Raw genomic sequence first — 24,565 nt, 5'->3', positions numbered from 1 at the left:
GAGGTGACTCAGCAGCTGATACTAAGCCTGGTGACCTAAGTCCAATCCCTAGGAACCGCCTAACAGAAGGAGAGAACCAACTCCCAAAAGTTGTTTTCTGACTTCTCCATGTGCACAGTGGCATGCATGCCCCCAAAACAAAGCGTTAGGCTTGGGCCGGGCTCTTAAGTTGCATAGGTTGTCCTCAAACTTGTGACCCTCCGGCCTCAGCCTTCTGAGTATCAGATTGTAGGCACGCACCACCAGACCGGCACGGAAGTGTTTATAATGTATTCATGTTCAGCCATTTCTCATGGAGAAAGGCCTGAAGCTCACACAGCTTCTGCGCAATCTTAGTCTGTTTAAACAGTCACCATAGGACCGTGTGTGAGCGGCCACTCATGGGAAGGACGGTGTGTGAGTGGCCACTCATGGGAAGGACGGTGTGTGGGCGGCCACTCATGGGAAGGATGGTGTGTGAGCGGCCGCTCATGGAAAGGACCGTGTGTGAGCGGCCGCTCATGGGACCATTCACAGGCTTATCTCAGATCGGAAGCTGTAATTTTAGCTCATTTTCTTATTTCTTCAATTATATTAGGTGTTTGATCTTTTAAAGACTTCCGTTGTTAAAAGCTTTAAGGATCTTCAGCTCCTCCAAGGCTCAAAATTTCTTCAGACTCTCGTCCCTCGGAGAACTTGTGTTTCATCCATGGTCTTAGAAGTGGTAAAGAATAGGTGAGTTGATCGATGAGCCATGTTCTAAAAGTGTTGGAGGGGTCTGAGTGGAAAATGCAGTGTGAACCCCTGCTTAGTACCACTCGGCAGAAGACTACCAACTGTAGCTAATGGCTTTGTAAGATTAAAGTTTTGTCCCTTAAAATTGGTAAAAGAAAACGTTTCTATATTGAAGGGAAAAAAATCCTTCCATCTCAGGGCCTGATTTCTTCGACACCTGCTGTGTAACCAGAATATAAAGCATTATCTTGTTATTTTTTTGCTGCTGCAGCTCTGTTAGCCTAAGTCTTCATTGGTGTCTTAAGTGCGCAAAAAATACTCATTTATCTTTACTGTGATCATTGACATCTGGGGCTGGGAAGTCAGAAGTAAATCACTGACTTCACAGTTTTCTACAGATCCACTTAAAACTACAAGGAAAACATCAGTGACCACGTAGGATGTTTGTTTTGTTCTGTTTTTTATTTTCAGGGTAAATATTAGTTATTTTAACAATCTTTATTATGTCATACTTTTGTCTATGGGTTAAATATAAAGTTTTTCATTTTAAGTCATAATTTAAGGTCTTTTTCATGTGCTGGAATTCAGATTCAAATGTGAGCTCGGCACATCAGGCAATTAGAGAGACTGGGTATCCTTCAGAGTGTTCCACACTAAACAGGCTGAGATGACTCTCTCTGCTCTGTATCTGGATATTTTTTGCTTGCTATAGCCGTGTTTGAGACAGTGTCTCACTATGTAGCTCTGGCCGAACTTCTGACTGTCCTGCCTCTGCTTTTCGAGTGCAGGTGTGTGCGGGTGTGTGCGGGTGTGTGCAGGTGTGTGCGGGTGTGTGCAGGTGAGTGCAGGTGTGTGCAGGTGTGTGCAGGTGTGTGCCGCCATACCCAGCTGTCCTTTCTTCCCAGACTTAATGATGTCTCTTCGGTATTTTCCCAATGGAATCCAAGTTAGGTCAAAGGATCAGGCAGTGCATAACAGGGAAATGGGAGCTCTGCCCATCTTCTGGAAGTTTCTACCAGCCATGGGATCTAAAAGCATCTTCATCTGTAATCTAGTGGAATAGGCTCTTGTTACCAGATAGGGCCAAACTTTAGCAGAGAGAGATGTGAGTGATATCATTACAATCTCTCTAAAGTTTTTGCTCGTTAGTCATACATATTGAGACTTCTATCTGCCTTTCGGTGCCTAGAGAGGCACCAGATAGAGGCATTTTTGCTCTAACAGAATATAGTCCTTAAAAATCTTTTGTTTTAGGAAGCTGTGCTCTAAGAGCAACAAGACAGACCCGTGGGGATAATAAGATGGGACAAAGTTAAAATGCATTTGGTTTTGTGCTCTGAGCACTTCAATGGTTTATGTTCTTCACGTAAGATTCTAACGTAGGCATTGAGCTTACCTTGAACAACAAGCTTAAGTATCTTAGAAAGAACATTTCAACACTGCTAAATTATGGGGAGGGAGCAAAACGTGTAAACATTGGCAAGAACCATGTAATAAACACGTCAGAGTTCTGCTTTATGCTTGTGAGCTAAGCCAGTAAGGAGCAAATGAGGTCACAGACTCAACAGTATTGTGCCCTTCCACAGCTTGCCACATTGGTACTGTTAGCAGCCTCTTGCCCTGCGGGGCTTTAAATTGCAAAGCATTAATGTACTAGAAAAAAATCTGCAAACCAGTAAAATTTTCAGTTTATAACTTGCCTGCTTGCCAGTCACTAGGCACATGTCCATGCTATAACCAGGGGAGGGCTATCACCCCGTCCTCCATGATGAGATACTGAGAGGGCATTTAGGTCTCTTCCCTCCCTTGGCTCCTTCCCCTCCCCCTTTTCCTTGCTAACTTAAGCTTATCCTGTCCACTATAAAGGGTGACACCAAGTGGTAATCACCAGGGTTCTGTTGCTGACAAAGGCTATTTGTAGTTTCGCTCATGCTGTTAAAACCACATCATCCGTTTATCTATGCTACTCAGTGCTTTGTGCCTGTGCTATCTGACTACACTTTGGTCTTAACCCTAGAGAAGCTCAGTCTAGAGAGAGGGGCAACTTTGTTGTACACTGTGTGTGCATTGTGCTGCATAGAAGGGAGAACTGAAGAAACTCCTGGTAGTAAAATCTTGAGTGGAAATTGCATTGAAATATTGTACTTTTTTTTTCTTTTCCTTTTTGGCTTTTCGAGACAGGGATTCTCTGTAGCTTTGGAGCCTGTCCTGGAACTAGCTCTGTAGATCTGTAGACCAGGCTGGCATTGAACTCACAGAGATCCACCTGCCTTCTGCCTCCCAAGTGCTGGGATTAAAGGTGTGCACCACTACTGCCTGACTAGTTTCTATTTTTTAAAATATTTATTTATTTTGTATACAATATTCTGTCTTCATGTATGCCTGAAGGCCAGAAGAGGGCACCAGACCTCACTACAGATGGTTGTGAGCCACCATGTGGGGGCTGGGAATTGAACTCAGGACCTTTGGAAGAGCAGGCAATGTTCTTAACCTCTGAGCCATCTCTCCAGTCCCTAATTTCTATTTTTTAAAAGTATTTTAGATACTTTTATTTTTGACTGAGGATTGAATCCAAGGCCTTGTACAAGCTAGATAAGCGTTTTGCCACTAAACTACACCTCTAGCCCACAGCTTCTGGATTCTCCCTAGTAAGTGTTCTGTCTGCCTTTGGAAGCCTCTTGCCTACATTTCTATGACTGCATTAAGAATTCTGTCAAATAACAACACATGTGGAAAAAGAAAATCCGAGTTAAATGAGCACATGGCATTATGTATAAAGATGGGTATTTACTAATTTTCTCTTAAGTACACTTTGCTTTCTTACAGTGTTCATAGTTGGGATCATGTAACTCAAGGTCTGATAGAATTTGGTTTCGTCTTAATGGATTCATATGGGCCAAAGAAGACTCTTGATGGAAAAGCTGTTGAAATTGGCTCCAGTCTTTCTAAAATGACAAACCAGCATGCGTGTAAGCTGGGGGCTAATATCTTGCTGGAGACCTTTAAGGTAAGTGAACTGACTAGTTTTATGTAACTTGACACAATCTAGAGTCATTAGTGAGGATGGAGCCCCAGTTGAGAAAATACCTTCATAAGATCTGGCTATAGGCAAGCCTGTAGTGCATTTTCTTCTCAGTAGCCGTGATGGTGGCTGGAAAGTGGAGAGACAGACATGCGCACACAGAATACACCACAGAGTCAAAGAAAGGAGAGAGAGACAGAAATCAGGTCAAGCCTGACCAGCCTGTTTCTTCTTTATCTCTTCTTCCATCTGGCCCGAGCCTACTGCTTACTCCGTCCACGTTTGGGGTGGTCTGTCTGTCATCGAGTGCTGTCCCGTGTGCCAGCGGTAGACGTGTTCCACACTAATCTAGCAAAATCAGGTTGATGACCACGCCTTCAATCCCAGGACTCGGGAGCAGAGGCAGGCGGATCTAGTGAGTCCCAGGACAGCCTGGGCTACCACGCCTTCAATCCCAGGACTCGGGAGCAGAGGCAGGCGGATCTAGTGAGTCCCAGGACGGGCTGGGCCATGAGGAAGACTCCTTGCTGCTCTTGTGGAAGACTGTGTTCTGTTGCCAGCATCCCACGGGGCTGCCACCCACTGTAATTCCAGCTCCAGGGTGTTCAGCGTCCCCTCTGGCCTCCTTAGGAACCAGGCATGCACGTGGTGCACATTCATACATGCAGCCAAAACATTCACACACATAAAAATAAATGAATCTTTTAAAAAGAAATGTGGGTAATAACATTCCTTAAGATAAGTTTTTGTTTTAAAATCTATATTGTTAAGAACAAGATGTTCAACAGGGCGGTGGTGGCGCACGCCTTCATCCCAGCACTTGGGAGGCAGAGACAGGCAGATTTCCATGAGTTCGAGACCAGCCCAGTCTACAGAGCAAGTTCCAGGACAGGCTCCAAAGCTACAGAGAAACCCTGTCTCGAAAAACAAAACAAAAAATATTCCATTTGATTTCAGAGGTGTTGGTTGTATTAAAATATCTGTAAAGCATATAATTGCTATTCAGTCACTATCGAGTCTAAAAGTTCCAAAACTTTCCATGGGCATTTCCGTGTTACATTTTGGAATGAAAGTTACTGATTCTACCAGAAGTACGCCTGTTGTACGACTTGATGCCTGACCGTGGCGTTCCTGAGAGCTGTACTTCTAGGTTAATACAGTAAGCGTTTTCCTTCCCAAACAAATCCTGTGGGCGAAGGATGAGGAGAGAGCTGATTCGTTCTCCAGATGATTCACATTGTATCCTGATTTGTTGGAAAGGTTGAGTTCCACACATATCCAAATTGCTCTTGTCAGGCTCAAGGTCACCCAGACAGGCTTTGTTGATTCCATTCTTTCAGATTCACGAGATGATCAGACAGGAGATTCTGGAGCAAGTCCTCAACAGAGTCGTCACGCGGACTTCCTCTCCCATCGGTCATTTCTTAGGTACTGAACTTGGAAAGATAGAGTTCGTAGGCCGTTTCCTTCAATGCCGTGATTCCGTCCTAGGGAGACAAACAAACCCCCACAGTGCTTGGTAGTTAAGTCCCTTGCCGTGTCTGGAGCTTGAGTTTGGGTCCTCAGAGCCCACAGAAATGCCAGGTGGGCAGGGTGGCCTATTTGTAATTTAGTCTCAAAAGTGGAGATGGAATCTCCAGGGCAATCTGGGTGGCAAAAGCAGCTGTATTGATGGGCTGTGGGTCTGACTAGGAGACCTCGCCTTGATGAATCGAGGATGAGTGCCAGTTTCAACCTCCCGTTCTCCACATGTATGCGCATACACACACTCATGCATCTCCCACACATGCTCCCACACAATGCAGCACATGCATATACACTCATGCACAACACACACATACACACACACAGAAGAAATGGAAAAAAAGCACAACTCACTAGTGATATAATAGTTAATCTATTGTCTTTGATTATGAGATAGATGAATCTTCTTGTTCTCTGGATGTCAGTAAGAAAGGGGACATGTGACCAGTGAGCAAGCTGTCCATCGGGATCAGCGTTCTTGTCAGTGCTCCTCCAGTGAGGCCTGCTGGGTCACTTGGTGACAGATGCTTGCCTTGCATGCCTGGGGCTCTGGTCCCAAGCTTATCCCACTGAACTGTCCTTCTCCATGCACTGACCTCTTCCTGGCTGCTTTTATTAGGTGTCTCCTGGTGTCTAAGTCCGTTGCCTCTTTTTCATCCACCAGTTTTGCTAAACGCTCTTATCATTTGACCTGCTACAGCTTCTCCGAGACTTTGAGAAGGCCCTCAGAACTGTAATTGTTTGTTTCTTATCATGCCTATGGCCAGCCCCCCACTTTGTTAATTGGTAACTTTTCTTTAACCCTTAAATTTTAGATTTTAATAAAGTTCAGTAATTAATATTTTATTATACCCTATAACTTTATTCTGTCTAATTGATATAATTTCCACATTTAAAGTATGACAATTTAATGACTTTTCACATGTGTACACACTGTGAAGCTGTTACCATAGTCAGTTTAGGCACTGGGGAAGTGAAATTGAACAGCGTAAGTAGATACTGTGGTTCACACCTGTTAGAATGCATATGTTTAAAAAGAATAACCATAACCATAGCCGGGCGTCATGACACACACCTTTAATCCTAGCACTCAGGAGACTGAGGCAGGAGGATCTCTGAATTTAAGCACCAGGCTAACTAAGGCTACATAGTCAGGCCCTGTGTCCCCAAAAAATAAAATAAAAGAATGACCTCACCAAATGCTGGTGACAGTGTTGAATAATTGGAATCTGTTGACAGAAGGTAGAGGGACTATTTAAAAAAATAGTTATGTAAAACAGGAAATGTAAAAGAATCAATAAATTAGACTTCATCAACTTATAGTTTTTGTTTTTTTTTTTCTGTGTGACATTACTAGAAAATGTGAAATCAAGCCTAAGATTGGGTGGAGACGTGTAGGAGGCAGACCCTGGGCTTGATGGGGAGCTGCGTCTGCTAGCGGCTCCTTTCTCGTTGCTGGGCGAGAGTGGTCGCAGCTCTGTCTCTTAGGGATCACAGTGAAATTCCAGCCAGCTCTGTTTTTAACATGCTGCTTTGTGTGCTCACTTGGATGGTTTCCACTTCTCTTTTCTTTCTCGTACTTGTTTTGCATGTAGTCTGTTCTTCCTTTGGTTAGAAACTCAGCTTGTGCAGGGCGGTGGTGGCGCAGGCCTTTAATCCCAGTACTCGGGAGGCAGAGGCAGGTGGATCTCTGTGAGTTCGAGGCCAGCCTGGTCTACAGAGTGAGTTCCAGGACAGGCTCCAAAGCTACAGAGAAACCCTGTCTCGGAAAACAAAAACAGAAACAAAAAAAGAAGAAGAAAAAAAAGAAAAGAACTCATTAATTTCACACAGTTCTCTCTTTTCTGTTGAAAAATAGTAAGCTGTGAGTTTTCCTGTAAATGTCGTGTTAGATGTCCCACACTTCTAGAATTTCCATTTAGTCCAAATCTTGTTCAATTTCTCTGTGATTTGTTCTTTAGCCCTCACTGTAATTTAGAGGTGGGTCATTTAGTGTCCCAGTGTTTGAGGATTTTCTTCTTTTTATTAAGGTATCATCTCTGTTGCTGGTTTCTAAGTTGTGACCAGAGAACATAGTTTGTATGAGATTAATTCTCCTAAGTTCTTGAGTCACAACGTCCTACTTGGTTTCCAAGGTGGCTTTTTTCTTTCTCCCTGTATCTCCTGCCCCCCCATAGTGTCACCAGATTAGTATTCTCAAAATACCAGTGATGGCCACTCTGGAATCGGTGTGTTCTTTTCTAAATCATCGTCTCTCGCCAGACCTGGTAATGACGCACATCTGTAATCCCAGTACTCCGGCGGCTGAGGCAGGAGGATTGTAAATATAAAGTGCCTGGCCTTGGGTTTTTATCCTGACATTTCAAGTGGCTGGCTCTTGAGTCCTAACCAGCCTTTTTCACGCTGATTTCACTATTTCGGATCCTTCGCCCTGTCCGTTGGCCTCCCTTCCCCTCTGTGTGGTTTTTAACTTCTTAGACTTTCCTGCACAGTTGGCCATTCTGGGTTTCTGTGCCCTAAATGGTACCAATCCTTCAGAATCATGAATAATCCTTTGTCCTGATCTTTTAAAATACCCACAATGACCTCTTCTTGTGTACTTCCTGTTTAAATTCTGTCCTTACTATTTGTTAGGTAATACGTTTAAAATTGCTAGGAACTTGATAGTCTGTTACCTTTTCTCTTTTGAGATATTTTTGCTTGTGTTCTAACTACATACTAAAATTCTTTTTTTCTTTTTTTTTTTCCGAGACCAGGGTTTCCCTGTATATCTTTGGCTGTTCTGGAACTCACTCTGTAGACCAGGCTTACTTCGACTCACAGACATCCACCTTCCTCTGCCTCCTAAGTGCTGGGATTAAAGACGTGCACCACCACCGCCCAGCTAAAGTTCTTGAAAAAGAATATGCCTTATATATTCCTGATAGGACCACATGTTTGCACAACACACACACACACACACACACAAAATCCTCAATATTTATTGACTTACTTTTGCCTGGAGATGAACACATTTGGCATTTGTGCAATCAGTGTGATGGGTTGTATTCTTTCTTTTAGACATTTTAAGTTTGCTGTTTTGTATTATCACAAAGAAAATTGGTAAGCTATCCTAGTAACACTGGGAAAAAATATGCACTGGCAATAGAAAAGTTCATTTTAACAAAGAGACAAAATACTTGGCATTTCTTTCCTTGTATAGATTTAGATGCTTCCTTATCTCGATTTTTATAGTTATGCGAAGCAATTAACTATACGGATTCTGTTTTCAGACTTGCTTTCGGATATCGTCACATACGCACCTTTAATTCTGCAGAGCTGTTCTAAAGTCACAGAGACTTTTGACTGTTTGTCCTTCCTGCCCCTCCAGACGGTGCAGGGGCTGCTCAAGGCAGTGCAGGTAAGTCAGCTCGGCTCTCCTCCCAGACCCGAGCGTTAGCAGTCTAGTCGGGAAAGTCTGAATGCCAGAGTGCTTACCCTGAGTCCAACACAGTTTCCTACAGGAAGGCTAAATGCACAGAGACAGACTGCTTCCCGAGTCTGTTCCCTATGTAGCTCTGTTTCCTTCAGCTTGCTTTCAAATTAGTCAAGTCCTGGAAAGAATCTTAGAAAGTTAGTCAGCACAGTGCGTTCATGAAGGCATTCAAACTACTCTTTTGTTTGTCTGTTTGATTTTTGAAACAGCACCTCACTCTGTAGCCCAAACTAGCCTGAACCCCACTGGGTACTCAAGGCTGGCCTCAAATTGGTACAGCCCTTCAGCCCTAGTCTCCTGAACTGCTAGGATTACAGTATCACATTAAGTAAATTTTAAATAAATACAGTATTATTTAAATAATAAATACAGTATCTGATGAAATAAATACACTATCGCAGTATTACAGCCTGTATCACCGTGCCCGAGAGTAACAACTTGCAAGTCACGATTTCAAAGGGCGCTGCTGTCTTTGAGTGTAGTCAGCATCGACCGTCTGTACGCACAGACCCAAACACACAAAATCCTACTGGCATTCACAGAAAGGGGCTACGCTAATGTGGGGTGATCTGCTCTGTTCTTCAGCCACTTCTCAAAGTCAGCATGTCGGTGAGAGACTCCTTGATCCTCGTCTTGCGGAAGGCTATGTTTGCCAGGTATGTCGTACTCCTTGGCCACAGGGGGCTGCACCTTCTAATGTCAGCTATCTCTGCTGTCTCCTACTTGGCCCTGCTCAGAGCGGTCATGTGGATCCCTAACCAGGCGCAACACCCTCGGCAGGTGGGGTGTTACCACGGGTTTTATGTGCTTTTCATTTCGACTCCAGGTAACCTCAGGAAGTGCAAATATTACAATTCTCTTTTTGCACCAGGACAGTTAGGCTTAGACATGATAAGTGACCAAAGAAGGGTAGGCAGCACGTGGTATTGGAAATAGTCTACCTCCAGTGTTGTGATCTCTGGTACCCTGCTCTTCCATCCCTGACCCCTCTTCCTTTATGGTCTGGTATATAAGCTGGAGATGATTAACACTGTCTCCTAATACTACAGTCCAGTGATGTGTAGGAGGCATTTGATGCTTTGAGGACAGGATACCCAGTTATCAAATTGACTGTCCTGCTCTCAAACATGTCCAGAAGAATAACCAGCACCTAGCTGTTGTCTCTGTTTTAGAATTGACAATTTTGTATTACCCCTCACCAAAAGCATGCCTGCACGACAGGGTCATATGTGATATCTGTAACATGCCTTGATCAGTGAGCCGCCGCTGGAAGCTGTCATTTTTCTGGATGGAAGTTCCACGTGCCATCAAGTACTGTGGTCCTGCATAAACAGGAAGCTTGTAGAAGGATGCACTCATTCAGACCCAGCAAAACTCAGCAATTTCCGTTGCTGTTCAGTATGTAGGTTCGAGTTCCAGCCCATTTTATAGCTGCTCAGGATTGCCGTGGAGTCTTGCAAATAGGGTAAAAGTACAGGTAGTCACGAGGTTAACTCAATCATGGAAACCGCCAACTGCATTCCTCTGTGCCAGTCGCTCTGACAAGCTGGGTCCGTTAGTATGGACATACTTCATACTCCTCCGTGTGAGTTTTTTTGCATTGCATTGCATATTCCTGTGCGCCTAACCTCTCTGTGAATTCCTGAGCTAGCCAGCTGGATGCCCGGAAATCCGCAGTTGCTGGGTTTTTGCTGCTGTTGAAGAACTTCAAAGTCTTAGGCAGCCTGTCTTCCTCTCAGTGCAGCCAGTCTATTGGCGTCACTCAGGTAAGGGCCACTCAGATTGACTGGCTACTGGACATTGCCTCAAGCCCAACAGCAAATAACCATTTTTTTTTTTAATGTTCCTTCATGGGTCTCAGTAGCTCAGAGTGCCCTAAATTTACAGTACTCATGCCTCTGGCTCTGTGCGCTGGAATTGCTAAGTGTAAGAACTGTCTTCATCCCATACTTATTAATAGCAGATTTGCTCTATGTTAGACTGTTGTTGTCTGATGTGGCAGAGAAGAGCCTTTATGTAACTGCTGAACTGGACATTTGATTGAAATGTATATATAAAATTCGTATATAAACTGGGGCGGTGGTGGCGCATGCCTTTTATCCCAGCACTCGGGAGGCAGAGACAGATGAATCTCTGTGAGTTTTAAGCTAGCCTGTTCTACAGAGTGAGTTCCAGGACAGGCTCCAAAGCTAAAGGAACTACTGTCTTGAAAAACAAAAGAAAAAAAAAAACAAAACAAAACACTATCTATCTATCTATCTATCTATCTATCTATCTATCTATCTATCTATCTATTATATTTAGAATGAAATAAAACAAAGAAGTATTTCAGTTGTTTTATTGCTGTGAAGAGACACCATGACTACAGAAACCCTTACAAAGGGAAACATTTAACTGGGCCTGGCTTACCGTTCAGAGGTCCAGTCCGTTGTCGTCATGGTGGGATGTGGAGGCAGGCAGGCAGACGTGGTGCTGAGCAATGATGATGAGCAGATTCAGCAGCAGCCCCAAGACTCCTGAGTGGACAAGCATGGTCAGCTGACCCTGAGAGGCCCCTGTTGCAAAGTTAGCCACGGCCCACACAGCTTCTTTCTGAATTCTGCATTCTTTAGTAGGGCTACCAACGGAAGCCTTTGGGTATATGGGCTTAAATAAAATAGCAGCACCTCATCTGCTCCATTTTGCTTTTTTTAAAACTTATTTTTTAAAAAAAAATTATTTATTTATTATGTATACAATATTCTGTCTGTGTGTATGTCTGCAGGCCAGAAGAGGGCACCAGATCTCATTACAGATGGTTGTGAGCCACCATGTGGTTGCCGGGAATTGAACTCAGGACCTTTGGAAGAGCAGGCAATGCTCTTAACTACTGAGCCATCTCTCCAGCCGCCTAAAACTTATTTTTTTTAAAGATTTTATTTATATGTAAGAGTGTTTTGCCTGCCTGTTAGTATGTGCACATTCTAAATAAGACTATCTCTAAAGTTCTTCAGTGTTTGAGGATGTTAAGAGCTAGACTCTATGGAAGTCTTAAGGTTTTTGATGAAATCATGAGTATCATAGCTACTGGGTTGTCATAACTACATTGCATGAAGTGATCTACTACCTTCCTGAGTAGTGCATTGTTCAAGCCAACCTTTTTAGAGTAGCTTTAACCTAGTTCGTTTCAAACCAGGATGAGTGAATGGTGATGGTGGTCACATCTGCCTGGTCCTGTGTTTTAGTACAGGGAGAGCTAGACCCGGGATGTTTCCCTGGCCAAGAACACATCCTCCTGAGTGGACACTGCTTTAGGAGGCTGGACACGGGCTGCACTCTCCCTTCCAGGTGCAGGTGGACGTGCATAGCCGCTACAATGCTGTTGCCAACGAAACCTTTTGCCTTGAGATCATAGACAGTTTGAGAAGATGCTTGGGACAGCAGGCTGATGTTCGACTCATGCTTTATGAGGTAAGTCAGGAAAGGGGGGAAAAATGTGTCGACCCCTCCAGAGAACAATCCTTCTTATGTCAGTTTTTTTCTGGTTCTAGAAGTACAGTAGATAGACCCTTATGCAGTTAGAGTCAGTGGGTAGTAATAGTAAATTGTAAAATTGTAAATAATTGATATGTCTTAACCATTTTAGTTTAATCTGAAATATTTAGATGTACTGCTAATTTACCAATCTGAATTTCACACCAAGTTTGTCATTTGTGAGTTCTGTCTGTCATACACAGCATACCTTACTGTATGGCCTCAAATTTCAAATTTTTGTGTATCTAAACTAACATCAAAAACTTCCAAGTGGTGGTAGTGCACGCCTTTAATTCCAGCTCTTGGGAGGCAGAGATAGGCAAATCTCTGTGAGTTTGAGGCCTGGTCTACAAAGTGAGTTCCAGGACAGCCAGGACTGTTTCACAGAGAAGCCCTGTCTCGAGAAGAGGTGGTGGGGGGGGGACTTCCAAGAACTGGGTATGGTGCCACATACCTTCACTCCCAGTGCTGGCAAGACAGGGTATCTTTGTCGCGCCCATCTTATCAGCGATGAAGACGCAACACCGGACTCTTCTTAACTGCGGTTTTATTCAGAATCTTCTCACCCTCTCACTATCTCTCGTTACCTCTGGCTCCTTCTCAACCTCTCGCCCCGGGGGAGCGGGGGGGGGGGGGGGGACAGTCTACAGCTTAAATAACCTCTGGGTAGCCAAGCCACGTGGGACACGCAGATAGGTCCAGAAATGCGGAAGCAAGCCAGATCTTTAGCGTTAGCCATATATGGAGTTTAAGCACCTAGAGCACTCACCCTTGGAAAGGTGGAAGATGGTTATCAGCGTCACCTATAAGGCGTGGCATCACGCAGCTCTCTACATATCTTAGTTACTTTTCTGTTGCATGCTGACAGCTTGGCTAAGACAACTTCTAGGAAGAAATGTTTAATTGGGGCTTACAGCTCCAGAGAATTCCTCACTGTCATGGCGGGTAGCTTGGCAGCAGGCATGGCGCTGGAGCAATCAGAATCCACCAACAAGAGGCAGAGCACTTTGAGAAGGCGGGAGGCTTTTGAAACCCCAAAGCCTACCTCTAGACACATCCAATCCCTCACAACAGTTCCACCAGCTGGGGACCAAGTATTCAGACATGAGCCTCTAGGGGCGATTCTCAAACCATCACACAGAGGCAGGCAGAGCTACATCAAAAAGCAAAAACAAAACGAAGAAATGTTTGATAGACTTAGAAGGTTCAGGGGTTGGCTTTCCCCTTTGCAGTGTCTTACCTCAGGTTCATCAGAGATTAATTTTAGAGTTGTCTTTCTTAAATCTCTAATACACTTAGCTCAGTTTTAGTAAGAAGATGACCCTCCCTCCCTCCCTCCTTCCCTCTCTTTCTTTCTTCCTTGTTTTTTAGGTGCAGACCTGATTCAGTCACATAGCATAAAATGACAGAAGAGTTAGCAAGAAACAGAAAGCAAATACATAGCCCAGCCGCTGCAAACAGGACCCAGTGATTGTGAAAGATACATTGCTATTTCTAGTATCTGAGGTAGTCAGGATGTCATGTATTTCCACAGGTGTTCTGTGGAAGAATGGAGACTATCAGACACTTTCAGTAAGGAGGGTAGAGCAGGGCGGGGGGAGGGGACTGGGAGGAGTGGAGGGAGGAGAAATGGTGGGGATGTAGTATATGAGAGAAGAATAAATTCAAAAAATTAAATTAAAAACCAGATGAGGATAGATCAAAGTTATTTCAGAGAACGGTTTTGTTTGGGGGGTTTTTTGTTGTGTTTTGTTTTTTGGTTTTGTTTTTTTTTTTGGTCTTCCCCAATAGGATCTCATGCAGCCCAAGCTGGCCTCGCATTCTCTGTGCAGCTGATGACCTTTAATTCTTGATGTGTTACCTGCCTCTGCCGCCCCGGGTGCTAGCGCAGGGAGTGCTGTCACGCCTGGCACTCATTTGTCTTCTTAGAAAGTTGATAGATACTGGGATTTTCAGGTTTGTTGTCAAAAATAGGAAGAATTTTTAAAAAATTGTTTTAGGTTAGGAAGGTGGCAGGGAGGGTCAAAAGCTTGTTGCTGAGAGGTAGAGATAGGAGAATTCTGGGGCTGATTGGCCAGCCAGCTACAAAGTCCGGGTTCCCTGAACGATGCTGCCTCAAAATTAAGGTAGAGAGTGTTTGTGGAAGACACTCAGTTCTGACCTTTAGCCTCCATATGTACATAGGCACACGTGCACACACATACATGCACAGAGACTTGTTTAGTAGTAGTGCCGATTCTACTGTTCATATATACACATGTGTAAAATTTATATAAGTTGATCATCTGACTTTATGCTTGCAATCATTTTTTCATTTCATTACATTTTCTCTGGCAGCATGACTTTTAAAGCCAAATGAAATGTTCTGGGGGCAGTGCATAGTAATTGAACTACACAGTTCTTGGCATGCCTTTGCAAACACTGAAACTCTCTCCCTCTCCCTCTCTCTTTCTCCTGCATGCTACCAGCGAGCCACACATCTAGCCCTTAATTTATTTTTAACTGTGTGTATGTGTGTGTGTTGGTTTGTGTGTGTGAATGCAGGTTCCTGCAAACACCAAGGAGCTGGAGTTACAGGCAGTTGTGAGCTCCTGGTGTTGGTACTGGGAATGGAACTTAGGTTCTCTGCAAGAGTAACAAGTGCTTTTAATCACTGAGCTATTAATTGGGAGGAGCTGGGCATAATTACCCCATCTATAACCCTAGCCCTGGGGTGACCAAGGAAGATGAATCATAAAAATTCATGAAAGTCTGGGCTACATAGGCTTTGTTATGCATGCAAGCACACATGCATGCACAGGTACATATACACATGCAGGCACAGACACACAACACGCATGCTCAGGCACATACACACATGCTGCACAGATACATACACACATACATGCATAGACACATACATGTTGCACAGACACATGCGCATGCATGCACAGATATACACACATACATGCTGCACAGACATGTACACACATGTTGCATACACACATGCATGCATGGGCACATGCACACATGCATGCACAGACACATACACATGCTGCACAGATACATACTTGCTCAAACAACATTCCTTTATGAGAAAATCTTTTAGAACTAGGCAGTGGTGGTGCACTCCTTTGATCCCAGCACTCAGGAGGCAGGGGCAGGAGGATCTCTGTGAGTTTGAAGCCAGTCTGGTCTATAAGTTGAGTTCCAGGACAAGCCAAGGCTGTTAAATTGAGAAACCCTGTCTCAACTCCCACCCCCCTCAACCCCCCCCCCCCCCCCCAATCTTTTAGAAACTGTCAGCAAACTAAATTCAGCAAGGAGCTTCCTCATCCTTAGAATAGTGACAGGACGCGTGCTCTCCCCTCTGGTGAGGAGTGGAGGTGTTTATTCTCAGTGATTGATTCAGCATCGTAGTTGAGGTGCTGTCTGCTACAAGACAGGGAAAATAAAGGCATACAAATTTCAAAGGAGAAACTAAAGCTGTGCTGCTTTGCAGAGCATCCACAAGAGCAAACAGTAGCCACTGTAAAGTGCTTTCGTAAGCTACATGGCAGTGTGTGCTGCGAGGAGAGCAGCCCTAGCACTGAACAGCTAGAAATGGAAATAAGAGAGTTAAAACAAATCGAAAGGAAACGCTTAAGCCTCCAAATGTTATGAGAGAAGGATAAATAAAATAATAAAATTTCTTTTCCTTTTGTTTATTAAAGAATAAATAAAAGAAAGGATAAGACATGCTTACCGGTTGCTCAATATTGATGGTATTTTAAATCTCAAATCTGTAGTTGCAGCGTGAACTTGGAATGCTGGGTTTTGTTGTTGTTTTTTTTTTCGATTGTTTGCAGGTTTTTTGTTTTGTTTTTCTTTTTTGTTTTGTTGTTATTATTATTGTGTTTGTTTGTTTTGAGACAGGGTTTCTCTGTGTAACAGTTCTGACTGTCCTGGAACTCGCTTTGTAGACCAGACTGGCCTCAAACTCACAAAGATCCTCCTGCCTCTGCCTCCCAAGTGCTGGGATTAAAGGCATGAGCCATCACTGCCTGGCTCAGAATGCTGTTTTTAGAGTATATGTGTAAAGTAAGAAAATTTTATGGGTTGCAGAGATGGCACAGCAGTTCAAGGGTGCTTAGCTCTTTGGAGAACCTGAGGTTCCCAGCCCTATTTTAGGTGGCCCATACCTGCCTGTAATTTCAGCTCTGGGGAATCCAGTGTCCCCTTCTGACCTCCACCCACACACCTGTGGCACGTCCGTCACCCCCACCCCACACAGACAACACATTTAAAAAGAACCGAGAACAGAATAAGAGAAAGAATTATCTTGTCCCTGCGTTGCTCCTAGGGCTTCTACGATGTGCTTCGCCGGAACTCCCAGCTGGCCAGTTCGATCATGCAGACTCTCTTCTCACAGGTGAGTGTCTGTATGGCTCATCGGGATCAGGTGAGGCAGGATGGTGCTTTTCAGACTTGTAAATACAACTCAGCTCACTAACTAGGATGCTAGTGAATTGTAGGCACACCTTGCTTCACTGACCTGCTGCTGTCTTGCTAGCCTCTGAATCTTCCTTCAAGTCTCAGTCTTCTCCTTAAGTCAGGACACTTTATGGCGCTATTCAATTTTATTTTATGTGTGTGTGTGTGTGTGTGTGTGTGTGTGTGTGTGTGTGTGTGTGTGTTTTGAGGCATGGATGTAGTCCAGGCTGCACTCAAATGATTATGTAGTTGAAGCTGTCTTCATTTTTTTCTGAGTTTTAATTCTACTGTTCAAGTACCGGGATTTCAAACATCCAGCACCACTTCAGGCTTCAGAAAATTGCTTGGTTGGTTCTTTTGAGGTAGGGTCTCACTGTATATCCCTGCCTGTCCAGGGTGGTGGTGGCCCATGCCTTTATCCCAGCATTCGGGAGGCAGAGGCAGGTGAATCTCTGAGTTCGAGGCCAGCCTGGTCTACAAGAGCTACTTCCAGGACAGGCTCCAAATGTACAGAGAAACCCTGTCTTCAAAATCCCCTCCAAAAAACAAGTGTTTGCCATCACACCTTAGTTAGGGTTCTGTTTCTGTGAAGAGATACAACTCTTACAAAGGAAAACATTTGATTGGGGCTGGTTTACAGTTCAGAGGTTTAATCCGTGGTTTAATCCGTGGCTGGAAGCATAGTGGCACACAGGTGGACACGGTACTGGAGAAGGGGCTGAGAGTTCTGTATCTGGATCCGCAGAGCACAGGCAGACTATTTCTGACTTGAATTTCTGAGACTTCAAAGCCTGCCCCCAGTGACACACATCCTCCAACAAGGCCCCACCTCCTAATAGTGCCTCTCACTATTCAAATCACCACAGCACCCAACTCAAAAGATGTTTTAAATCAGTGACACACTTGAAAGGACCATCAGGATGAGCCGAGTTCAGATGAAGACATCATATATAAATAAATTCTCAAGATTCTTATATTAAGCATTATCAAAAATCTTTTTTTTTTTTTAACCAGTTGCATAACATTTGTTCTCCACTGGGAGGGCTCAGGTAGGCTCCTAGCCCATCGTTTTCCTGCAATTAGATGTGAATTGACAGGAGCCCATCCCCATTGCTTCATGGGAATTCTGGGGGAAAAAATCCATTTGAAATTAAGGTCTTAGATGTTAAGCTTTTGGAAGGCCTTTGCTCTCAGAAACTTCTCACTGGGTTTTGGCGTGCTCCTCTGGATAATGTGTGCCCTGGTAGCTAAATCATATCTTCCAAGCATCGTCACACTGTAACAAGAACTGAAAACGTGTCTGAGGCATAGAGCAGCGCTTTCCTACACGGATCAGCATGTGGACCAGTAAAGCCCTGCAGACTTCAGGAGAGGACAGACAGAAGTAAATAAGAGCCAAGATTTATTTTAAAGCTCTGTTGTGTGCCGAGTAGTGTTTGACGTTCTTTGTGTGTATTGTAATGATTAAGCCTTATTGTATAGCTTTAATTTTACCAATAGACTCAGTTTTCAAATGAAGACCTAAGATTTGGGTTACTGTCACAATCGATAATAGAGATAGTACTGGTTTAGACTCGGGAGGCAATACTCTTTTTAAGAATCTTATTCGCTGGCAGCTTTGCACATGTATGTAGTGTGTCTTGGTCACGTTCGCACACACCCCAGCACCCTGGGCACCCCCCTAGTACATCCCCTTTCCACCTTCAGGCTTTCCTTTTTCCTTTTGTAGTCCACTGGTCCATTGACGCTGATTTGCCCCTGTATTCTTCATCAGATCTTCTGAAACTGCTGGTTGCCTTTGCAGCTTTGAAGACTGATAAGAAAGGGAATAAGAGTAAAGGAGAAAAAGTTGCCTTGATCAGGGCTGTGCCGGCAACGCTTTGAAAGGTTGTGGGCAGGCCAAGCCATATAAATTTGTTACTTCATTCTTTGGGCAGTTGGGAGATGTGTCTTAGAAGGCTAAGGTGCCGTCAGCTTGAACTGTTAAATACTCAAGAAGTATTCACGAGTCCTGATTTTTCTGTCTCATTGTACAGTTAAAACTGTTCTATGAGCCAGAACCTGATCTGCTGCCTCCTCTGAAGCTGGGAGCTTGTGTTCTGACCCAAGGAAGTCAAATCTTTCTACAAGAACCGCTGGTAAGACTTCCTTGCCCCTGCAGCCCCTGGCTCACTGTCAGTGGTAAGGTTGACCACAGGAGGTCCCATCCTCCCCGGACCTTTTACTCTTAACTTTGCCCTATCCATTATCAGTGACCCGTTTTAAGATTTATTCACTGTGTGTTATGTATAGGAGTATTTTCCTGCATGGGTACATATGCATCATGGGTACATGTGCCTGGTGCTTAGAGGCCAGAGAGGTCACTGGATCCCCTGGAACGGAGTTACAGCCAGTTGTGAACCACAGTGTGGTTGCTGAAACTCGAACCCAGGTCCTCTACAAGAGTATCAAGTGCCACTGCTGAGCCAGTTCCTGCTTTGATCTCTTGGTCACTGTCTCCCTGTTAGTACTTCACTAATCATGACAACCGCCTCTTCCTAAGAGTTTGTATCTGTCCCTTGCAGAGCTTTGGTTATACACTGATGAAAGCAGAGGTATGCGCAGGAGTCAATAAATCTGTTTCCTTAGTCTGGAGGGAGCGCGTGGCTTCAGATGAGCTGCGGTGTGCACTCTGGTGAACTCTAGAGAGACTAGGCCAGGGCTCCGCTCTCAGCTAGCTGCAGAACGGTGGGAAGAGATGGCAAAAAAGTGAGACGTCCCACAAGTGACTAGGAAAATGGGGAGAGGTTGAGTTGTCCCATCTGGTCTTCGTTAATGTAGCTTCAGTGCCATGAGGTGAGGCCGTATTGCTATCCCGAAGATTCCCTCAGCATAAACTGTCTCTAGGACAGCTTTCAGGACTGGGGAGCTAGAGGTGGGTTAGCTTCACAGTGGGGCTCTCATGGTGTTGGTCTCAAGTCAGAGAGCACATATGGAGTTTCCTTCTGAAACGTAAGCGCCTTACGGGGACAGTTCTCGGGGAAGGCTCAGGAAACACCGCGTCTGTTCAGTCTTTCAGAAGAAACACACTTCCCCAGTATTGCTAATTCAGATGGACCTGACACGCGGTGCCAGCGGGTCCCATGAGCTGCGGAACAGGGCCGTAGCTGGTTGTTTCTCGTTTTCTTCTAGGATCACCTGCTGTCTTGCATTCACCATTGCTTGGCCTGGTATAAGAGCAGAGTGATCTCCCAGCAACAGGTGGATGAAGAAGAGGAAGAAGGGGGACTGTGCCATGAGCTGGACGACATGTTGGAGTCCATTACTGTCAGAATGATTAAGAGTGAGCTGGAAGACTTCGAGCTGGTAATTGCTGAGTCCTCAGCTGCACGGACCTTCGGAGGCTTTAGCAGTGCACTAATTTGTATTTGTCTTTTAGGATAAATCAGCAGATTTTTCTCAGAGCACTAGCGTCGGCATCAAGAATCATATCTGTGCCTGTCTCATAATGGGAGTGTGTGAAGTTCTAATAGAATATAATTTCTCCATCAGTAACTTCAGGTAAGGGTTGTTGTGACCCTTCATATAGTCTTATTATTTGCTGGTTTACTCTAGCATTACATTAGACATGAAAAGAACAAAGACTATAATATTATGTCTTTCTCTTTCTTTGGTTTTTTTTTGAGACAAGATCTCAAAAGCCCTGGGTGACTTAGAACTCAGTAGACTGGGCTGACCTTATACTCACAGAGTTCCGCCTGCCTCTGCCTCCCAAGTGCAGGGATTAAAGATGTGCGCCACCACCCTCAATGTTCCTGCTACCAGGCCTGCAAGCTTTCATTTATTCAAAGTTCCCAGATCCTCAATTCAAGTACTATTAACTCTTAATATAAGGATTTTATTAGGGGTAGTACTGAGCTTCCATGATCTTTGGAAGAAATCAGAGGCAAGAAAAAAGGCTCCTGGAGGTTGCCATGATTTGGGAGTGCCATGCTAATGAGGGCCCACTAACTCACAATGCTGGCTCTAAGATGAGACATTTGAGGAAGTATGGGGACCTCCATCTTCTCCAGGAAACCAAGGCACAAGGAGCTGACGCTGTTTGTCTTTACTCTCTCTTTCCTTTGTCGCAGCAAGAGTAAGTTTGAGGAGATTCTGAGCCTATTTATGTGTTACAAGAAGTTCTCCGACATCCTCAATGAAAAAGCTGGGAAAGGCAAAACAAAAATGACCAGCAGGACAAACGATAGCCTCTTGTCCATGAAGTTTGTGTCTGATCTTCTCACGGCTCTCTTCAGGTAAGAGTCTCCTTGTGCTGAGAGGCAGTTCAGTAAAGAGAACGCGTGCCCAGTTTCCCCACATTGCCTGTCTGGAGTCACAGTGCATACCGTATTGCATACAGTAGGAAATAAGTTTGGAGGTTAAATTTTCTTCACATGAAAGTTGCATAACTCAAGGTAGGCTTTCTAAAGAGGGAGGTGTACCTCAGCATTTTTAAAGCAGACGGGAAGCTGTGGCCTAATGAATGAGAAGGATAAAGTAAGAACTTTGTTCACAACAACAGATAAAAGGGGAAGAGAGGAGAAACTGAACTAAGTAACGACAGGACAATTAAAAGTCGCAAAGACTAAGACTTTGATTTCCTTAAAGTGTGAGGAGTTAACGGAGGAGGGAGGAGCTGAGGCAACAGCGTGCAGAATGAGGTAGAGCACATGGCGGTGACTCAGCTTATGCTGTCCGTGAGTCTCCACTCAGAGCTTGCTGAGCGCTGCTCTCTGGATGTCTCTAGAAACCTAGTCCCTAGCAACAGGAGGGGATTAAACATAAGCCTTCAGTGTGTTAGGCAGGCCCCCACCATGTGGCTATATCCCACCCCGTTTCTCGTTTTCTTTTGGACAGAATCATGTTCAGTTGCCCAGTCAGACCTTGAACTTGCAATCCTCCTGTCTCAACCTCCCAGGTGCTGGGATTACAGGCTGCACCACCAGGCTCAGCTCCTTCTTTCCTTCCTTTACTCTCTAGAGACAGCATCCAAAGTCATGAAGAGAGCCTGTCTGTCCTGCGGTCCAGCAATGAGTTTATGCACTACGCAGTGAACGTAGCTCTGCAGAAGGTACAGCAGCTAATACAGAGAGGGCACGTGAGTGGTCCTGATGGCCGAAACCCAGACAGGATCTTTCAGAACCTCTGTGACATCACTCGGTAAGCCACTCTCACCTGCAAACTGTTAGCTTGTGTGTTGTGGATTCTGCAGGATAGGAAATTAGGGACAGACTATCAGGCATGTATCAGGAGTGAGAGCGGAACATCTCGTAGTGAGTCTTTTTTCTCTTTTGCCTTGTGTGGCTTCTTTGTCTCATAAAATCTCACTGCATTCTCAGGAGAGAAGGAGGTATTATTGCATAGTGACTGAATGTTTATAAAGCAAGCATGACGTTCCTAAATGTACACACACTTGACAGCGGATTAAACACTTACATGAGATAAATGGCGCCTGTTCTGCAGCGCCTGGCTAATAATGTAATCATGGTGAACGGCTTTACAGAGCACATGGCTATCAAGAATAAGGATGCAACATCCAAGCATGCTAAGATCATCACTCTGACACAACGGAAGTGTACACTAGTTCAGAATGTGTCCAAGGCTGTAGCAAAGGCATAACTCCATCTGCAAATGCAACTGGACCATGTGCCGTCTGTACATAGTATACAATGTTTACTTGTTCTTCAGTAAGGGTTGTTGATGTTTTACCTTCATAGCTCAAAAAAAAAAAAAAAAGAGAGAGAGAAAGGAAGGAAAGAAGGAAGGAAGGAAGGAAGGAAGAAATGTCTAGCCTAGAGAGATGACAGCAGTTGAGAGTGCATCCTCTTCCTGACCCTGGTTCAGTTCCTCACACCTATAGCAGGTGGTCCACAGTCCACTGATCAGGTAGCTCAGTGGGCAAAGGCACTTGTCACCAAACCTATGATCTGAGTTTGATCCTCGGAATCAAATCCTGCAAACTGTCCTCTGGTCTCCACATACAAGCCATGGCATAGTGCATGTGCACACGCGTGTGTGCGCGCACACACACACACACACACACACACACACACACACACCCTGGGCTGTGTAGTGAATTTCAGACCAGCCGAAGCTATAGTGTGAGATTCTACCTCAAAAAAAAATAAAAGAATGGGGCTAGGGCTGGAGAGATGGCTCAGAGGTTAAGAGCACTGGCTGTTCTTCCAAAGGTCCTAAGTTCAATTCCCAGCAACCACATGGTGGCTCACAACCATCCATAAAGAATCTGCCTTCTGGCCTGTAAGCATACATGCAGGCAGAACACTGTAAAAGTACTAAATAAATAAATCTTTAAAGAATGGGGCTAGAGAGATAGCTCTCTTGCTGTCCTTGCAGAGGACCTGAATTCAGTTATCAGCATCCCCATGGGGGCTCACAACCATCTGTATCTCCAGTTCCAGGGGATCCGACTCCTTTTGGCTTCCGCAGGCACCATGATACATGTACATACATTCAGGAGAAACACTCAGACATATAATATTTAAAGAAAAAAATTTTTTAAAGGTTAGTAGAGGGGCTCAGCGGTTTAAAAGGCATACACTGTTCCTGCAGAGAACCTAGGGTCAGGTCCCGGTACCCACAACAAACGGCTGTTCCTGTTCTACTCAAAGAAAACAAATGGTTACAACATCAAACCTTTTGGGAGAAAGAAATACTCTGAAAATCCATTGTTACCCACTCACTCATGTAAGCAGAGACCATAGAACAGCAAGTGTAGGCCGGGAGATGGTGCCCAGCACTCAGGAGGCAGAGGCAGGTGGATCTCTGTGGGTTCGAGGCCAGCCTGGTCTACAAGAGCTAGTTCTAGGAGAGGCTCCAAAGTTACAGAGAAACCCTGTCTCGAAAAACAAAAAAAAAAAAAAAAAAGAAGTGTTATAGGTATGCTAAAATTGTAATAAATGTTATAGAGTATTAAATTATATAGATGTTAAAGGGTGTGGTAAAAATTATGTAGTGCAAATATGGAAATAGTAAATGGTAAGAGAAAAGGAAGAGGAAAAATGAAAGTAGAGAAGGAAGGTTCAATAAATAGAGGTAAAAAGACTTAGAAAGGGAAAGAAAGGGGAATTAGGGAAAAGGTAGAATTGGATGGATAATATTAAAATGATAAATAACAAAATGATTTCTCAGTAATGAGAAAGTCCAAAAATAAGATGAGATAAACCCAAGGAAAGTACCAGGTCTATAAAAGGGTGCTTTTTGCTTTGTTTTGTCTTTTAAAGGCGCACACATAGTTAGGGAGGAGGACACCTGGTTAAAGGGAAGAGGGTCAGGCCAATAGTGAAGAAAATGTGTAAAGAGAATAGGTAAATGCATAACGGGGGAAAATAAGAACAGAAACCTTTAGATGTGATAAAATTAAAGTATTGCTGCGGTGAAGTAAAAAGGTAGGCTGGGAAGACAGCTCAGCGGTTCTGAGCACGGGCTGCTCTTGTGGAGGTCTGAAGTTTGGTTTCTTGGCACTCAGCTAGTAAGCTAGTACAGACCCCCTACACATACATGCACATGTGATTTTTAAAAATAGTGATAAAGAAGTGATGGACAGACTGTTACATCCCTGCTATACGTTGAATACTACTTAACTATAAATACAGAATAGGGGCTGGAGATGTAGTTTACTTCAGGAAGCTTGTCCAGCAGGTGTGGGATCCTGGGTTTGCTCTCCAGCAGAACATAAAGCCAGGTGTGGTGGCACAAGCCTGTAATCCCAGCCCTAGGAGGGTCAGAACTGAGCCACACAGCAAGTGTGAGAGACAAGCCTGGCTGGGGCTGGAGACGGCTCTGAGGTTAAGGCTGTTCTTCCTGATGACCCAGTTCTATTT

General features: G+C 44.3%; 1 protein-coding gene across 3 annotated transcripts in view; it reads left to right on the top strand.

Annotated features, from left to right (window-relative positions):
• Positions 1 to 24,565, top strand: part of Fanci (FA complementation group I) — a 59,261-nt gene that overhangs the window by 20,604 nt on the left and 14,092 nt on the right. For all 3 annotated transcript variants that reach the window (XM_087901442.1, XM_087901441.1, XM_087901443.1), the window contains exons 12-24: positions 578 to 714; positions 3,541 to 3,721; positions 5,077 to 5,164; positions 8,533 to 8,660; positions 9,321 to 9,391; positions 10,387 to 10,501; positions 12,063 to 12,185; positions 16,570 to 16,638; positions 18,737 to 18,838; positions 19,872 to 20,045; positions 20,119 to 20,240; positions 20,813 to 20,977; positions 21,702 to 21,881. In XM_087901442.1, the coding sequence (XP_087757568.1) occupies positions 578 to 714; positions 3,541 to 3,721; positions 5,077 to 5,164; positions 8,533 to 8,660; positions 9,321 to 9,391; positions 10,387 to 10,501; positions 12,063 to 12,185; positions 16,570 to 16,638; positions 18,737 to 18,838; positions 19,872 to 20,045; positions 20,119 to 20,240; positions 20,813 to 20,977; positions 21,702 to 21,881 (1,655 nt within the window). The remainder of the gene's footprint in view (positions 1 to 577; positions 715 to 3,540; positions 3,722 to 5,076; positions 5,165 to 8,532; positions 8,661 to 9,320; positions 9,392 to 10,386; positions 10,502 to 12,062; positions 12,186 to 16,569; positions 16,639 to 18,736; positions 18,839 to 19,871; positions 20,046 to 20,118; positions 20,241 to 20,812; positions 20,978 to 21,701; positions 21,882 to 24,565) is intronic.

Source organism: Myodes glareolus, chromosome 24 (genome assembly GCF_982192425.1).
Source record: "Myodes glareolus chromosome 24, mMyoGla1.1, whole genome shotgun sequence".
In the NCBI taxonomy this organism is placed as follows: domain Eukaryota; kingdom Metazoa; phylum Chordata; class Mammalia; order Rodentia; family Cricetidae; genus Myodes; species Myodes glareolus.
The sequence above is the reverse complement of the archived record's forward strand: the minus strand, read 5'-3'. Positions and strand labels throughout refer to the sequence as shown.